The sequence below is a fragment of the Manduca sexta genome, chromosome 12, assembly GCF_014839805.1.
Source record: "Manduca sexta isolate Smith_Timp_Sample1 chromosome 12, JHU_Msex_v1.0, whole genome shotgun sequence".
Classification (NCBI taxonomy): Eukaryota; Metazoa; Arthropoda; class Insecta; order Lepidoptera; family Sphingidae; genus Manduca; species Manduca sexta.
Genome location: NC_051126.1, coordinates 3,857,259 through 3,862,033, shown reverse-complemented (window position 1 = coordinate 3,862,033; position 4,775 = coordinate 3,857,259). Strand labels below are relative to the sequence as shown.

The window sequence follows — 4,775 nt, the reverse complement described above, 5'->3', positions numbered from 1 at the left end:
ATCGGTTCAGTGGTTTCAAAATATTTCCATAACAATCAAATTAATAAGTTCAACAATATTTGTTAATAAAAAGTTTTATTCTTCTGCTTTTTATAAAAAAAAAAACTGTTAATTAGCTCCAGCAAGTTTCGTAAACAAATATTAAAGGAGTTTATGAAGCAATAAATTCATATTGAGGATATTTACGAACCATAACTTATCCAACCGTTTCCGGTTTGGGGAACATGAACGGAAATAATGTTTGAACTTGGTCTACTGAGATTGTTTCTGCCAATGCATAAAGCACAAAGGAAATTAAACTTTTTAAGAAACGAAATAACGTGCATTTTAAAAATAAACTATTACGATTCCCGGCAAAATCTAATTAATTACTTTTTTGTTTCAGGTGATCAATCAACGAAGTGTGCAGTGAAATTACAATATAGAATAGAAAATAATTTGTGTTTAAATTATTAAAGATAAAAAATCTATTCATTAGTGTCAAAAGATTCATAAATCAGTGTTCGTTTTTCAAATTTGTAGTGTAATGTTGCCAGTGTTTTAATAAAAAAAATATTGTTCTTGTGAATTTAAAATCGGCACAACGAGGACTGCGACAAAACAGCGATGGCTCGGCCTGAGGTTGTGCGATGAGGCCACGGAGGAAGAGGGCATGGATGAGCCGAGCGCTGCGAAGCGGCCTTCTGTCCTCACCATAGACAGGGCCGCCTTTCTTCTTCTGAGGGTCAAGAGGGCCTTTAAGAAGAAGCGGCAACAGAGGAAGGATAAACAGTAAGTATTTTTGTTAGTTTTAAAAGCTACAATATACATATTGCCGTGAATTGAGAATGGGTAGTAATTAGAATTAGCCACAAGGGACATCAACCGATGTGTGTTTACAACAGCCGTCAGTTTCATGTAGGTGTTATGTTTCTTGACAAGATGGCAGCGTCTACTCGAAGTCTTAGCTCCGCTTCTACGTATTACATTAACTGTAAATAGATAGATATATTCTATAGCCAAACGATGGTTGCTAGGTCATTTACTAGAAACCCAAAGCGTTGGAATAACTTGGTTAACCTTTATTCCTATTTGTCATGCTTCAAATTAAGCGGAAAATATAAGTGTAGCTGTTATGCTTTACAAATGATGCTATTCATATTAATCTCTTGAATTCTCTTGTCACTTAATAAAAGCTACGCGTGGGCGAGCAGTTTCTGTAATGTAGATTTGACGATCAAGGAAACTCGGTAAATAACGAAATTCGAGTACATTTTATTAAGAGCGATTTTTCTAATGGAAATTAAAGTTATTTGTAGAATAAAATATAACTCGAGTAAATAAAACAATTATTTGTATGAATAAAGTATAGAATTATCTCAATTTAATAATTACTCTGGATATAATTTATTTGACGGATACTTTTATTTGATGATGAAAAGTCAGTCCTAAGTTAATTATTAGGTATTTTTAAATAGTATTCTTTCTATAATATCACGGTCATAGACATTCATAGGTTCTAGGTCTAGTGCTTTTCATTCATAACAACGATTGGCCATAAACAGCAACCATGACTCAAAATTTACAATATTAAATTGTATAGCACTACACTGTATTCGCCCTGAGAAGTTTTAAATACCCTGACTCCTGAGACTCGAGATAAGGGACACATTTCACAATTTCTGAGTAAATACTATTCGTCACATAAATATATAACGACCAAATACAAAAGTTCAATATCCAATCTATACTTCCGAATTAATAGTAATAAAATTTGTTATATTTAATACGATAATTGTCGCATAAAACTTGAAACTTATGTAATCGGCTGTGAGTCTCGTGCTAAATAATAAACCTGGCTACAATGGTACCCGAACTAAAACACAAAAAGGCTCGGACTCTAAGATTAGGCGGTCAAAATAACTTAAGCTATACGTATTACGTCATACGATTTTTGCGAAAGAGAACCTTGTAATATAACATAAATTTCTAAATAATTTGTCATACAAATTGATCCAACGGAAAAGACAATTAGCATTCCTCTCGTCAATCAGACATCAGGCATCCATCATTATATAATTTCCTTTGCTTATTCAGATGCAAATGAGGGTAGATATATTCTACATTCCGCTCACGTACTCCGTTTACGTGGCTCACAACCCCGACAATATTGCTTGCCACCGATCGTATCGGTAGCGTCGGTAATCATAGCCGTTTTTAATGCGGGCTCAGTCTGCATTGCAGAGTAAAACGAGCAGTGTATACTGAGGGAATGGGTTAGAGCGCTGATACGAAGTAGTCGCAATACGTAACAGCTTCATTATGATCTGATCCTTCGAGCTGAAAGGACGTGCGTTCACAATTTGATTTGTGATTTCGCCCTTTTTTTACTAAATTAAATCGTTTTTCTGCGTGACGGTTTTTCTGTAATGTAACATTTTGTATTCCGCTATGAGAATATATTTGTCGAATTTAATTGTTTTTCTATATATCATTAATATTTTTTTTAACTGCACAGCCAACTGATACCCTGGATCTGATGGTAAGTGGAGTGGGGTCCAATAGAATGTCGACTGACGAGAGATCACCCATCGGCAGTCGACACAGTTGTGGCTTGTTGAAACCGAATATACAAAGGCTGATCCTGAAACGCGACACACTTACGTGGGCCACTACGGCGGGTTTTAACACTTTATGTACAGTGGTCGCTATCAGGGCGGATATAAAATATATCCTACCACCAGCAATTTACTAAACATAGATGATGTTGATGATGAAGTTGCAATCCTTACTCAATAGTGCTGTTGAGTAATTTATTTTTCATTGCAATTAATCCTTTTTTTTAAGCTTTGTATATTATCAGTAAAGTTTAAGAATAGATGTCTAATTAGGTATTGTTAAACTTATTAGGTATTGTTAAAGCGCTTAAGTTATTATGTCGTTTGCATTAAATTACTCGAGACATTGTAAGATATAGGTAAGTTTCTAGACGACGAGATAAAGATTAAATGCCGCTTAAAATTTTGTTGTTTCATAAGAGAAGCGACGAAATAGATAAATCTAACTACTATTGTATAAAATAATATGATGAGTGTCTCTGTTAGTGATTTTTGACAGAAACTAAAATAATACAAAGTAATTAAAACATCCGTTTTTAATGCACTCTGAATCTCAAATTACAATGCATTAGGTTTAACAGAGACTTCATCTTTATTTTTTTGAGTTTGTTGTTTCTCCTCTTTCGTTTCAATCTTCTCCAACAGATCTTTCTTAACTGAAGACGAAGTTACAGGAATCATAATATCTGGTTTCTTATCACCAACTATTTGAATTCTATTTTTAATCAAAGCGTTCTTCTTCGGTAGTATTTTGGGCAAATTGAAAGTTGCCAAATCTTTCCTCTTTGGGAATAAAAATATCTCAACTGCTTTGGATTTTAGAGGAGGCGATTTTGGCTTAGGCATTATACTGTCAAATAGGAAAGGCGGGAATGCATTTGCCCTTAAATTACTCGGTCTCTTCTGATTGGGAGCAATTTCGAAGAATACGGTTTCTTCGTGCTCATGCGTGTCACAGCATAGTGAGGAAGTTATTGGCTCTTTATTGGAGAACAGATCATTGCTTTTCAATATTCTATTGATGATTTCAGCTGGGTTGGTGAAAAAAGTGTCTTTAATATTACGAAGGTTTGAGCAGACGCAGGGCTCGTCTATAGGTTCTGGCTTGGGTACGGTGAATGGTGATATCGGTTGAATTATATGGTCCGATCTGGTCATGGTATCTGAAATGTGAATATATAATTTATTATGTTACATTATGTATTACAGTTTGCACTAATACTTGATACTTGAGCAATCCCTTAGTTTCCAATACGGATTCCAGAGAAACAGAACCTGAAAAGGTAGCGGTATTTGATGTAATACATACGGTAGCGATAAATATATAAAGCAAATAGAGCGACTTATTTTTATTTCTGTAACTCAACTGCTGAAAACAGGAATTGAAATAAGAAAATGTCCATGTTAGAACTCCACGTGTATCATAAATATAAATATCAATGGAAAATAGATTTATAGTGGAATAAAATTTATGTAGATTGAAAACGCAAGAAACTGAATCCATTACGGAAATTTCTAGAATAAATACTCAGTTATTTCACAACAAAATTATGTCATGTTTACCTGGTTTGCTATTGAAATAGAACGAGATTTCCATCTTTCCTAGATTTACCAACGAATTGCTGATAGTAGGCATGGCCCGGAAGGTTTTAGCAGTTTCCCTAGTTGTGGCCGAAGTTAGGCATATGAGAAGTGGAATCAATACTTGTAATAGCATGATGCTAGAATATAAAATTCATTAAATATTAGATGTCCAATTTGTAAAACGTATAATACATTATTTGGAAGCAAATGAAATTAAGTCCAATATTAATTAATAAAGCAGCATTGTGTTAATATTCCCTATCATGCCATTAACGAAATTAAAAAGTAATGTTTACTTTTTGCGAAAACTTCAATGATTAAATTACCCTTAAACGTAAAACATCACAATGATCTTAAACATTTCTAAGTACAGGGAAAGTATTTTTTATTCTTTCAACTGTCTTTGTTAGAAAAAAGTCTCAAACATTAATGGATTCGAAGTTGAAAAACTTTTAAAAGAGCAATGAGATGTATAGCTTACCTTTCAGTTAACTGAAGAATATAAAGTTTTTATTGATAACGTACAAATCAAATTGGGCGTGTTTCGCAACTACAATTTCAGTTTTATTGCTTTTATATTTTATTTTATCGCTT

General features: G+C 33.6%; 1 protein-coding gene across 3 annotated transcripts; it reads right to left on the bottom strand.

Moving 5' to 3' along the window:
• Positions 1-3,117: 3,117 nt before the first annotated feature.
• LOC115442773 lies at positions 3,118-4,775 on the bottom strand. 3 transcript variants are annotated; one of them, XM_030167920.1, is made up of 3 exons: positions 4,663-4,775; positions 4,161-4,318; positions 3,118-3,760 (listed from the first exon to the last, which is right to left on the bottom strand). In XM_030167920.1, the coding sequence occupies exons 2-3, from the start codon at positions 4,312-4,314 to the stop codon at positions 3,156-3,158; spliced, it is 759 nt and encodes a 252-aa protein (XP_030023780.1). In that variant the 5' UTR covers positions 4,315-4,318; positions 4,663-4,775; the 3' UTR covers positions 3,118-3,155. The 3 variants fall into 3 exon arrangements, with proteins under 3 accessions (XP_030023780.1, XP_030023781.1, XP_030023783.1); XM_030167921.1 differs by lacking the exon at positions 4,663-4,775 and adding an exon at positions 4,478-4,649; XM_030167923.1 differs by lacking the exon at positions 4,663-4,775 and adding an exon at positions 4,508-4,649.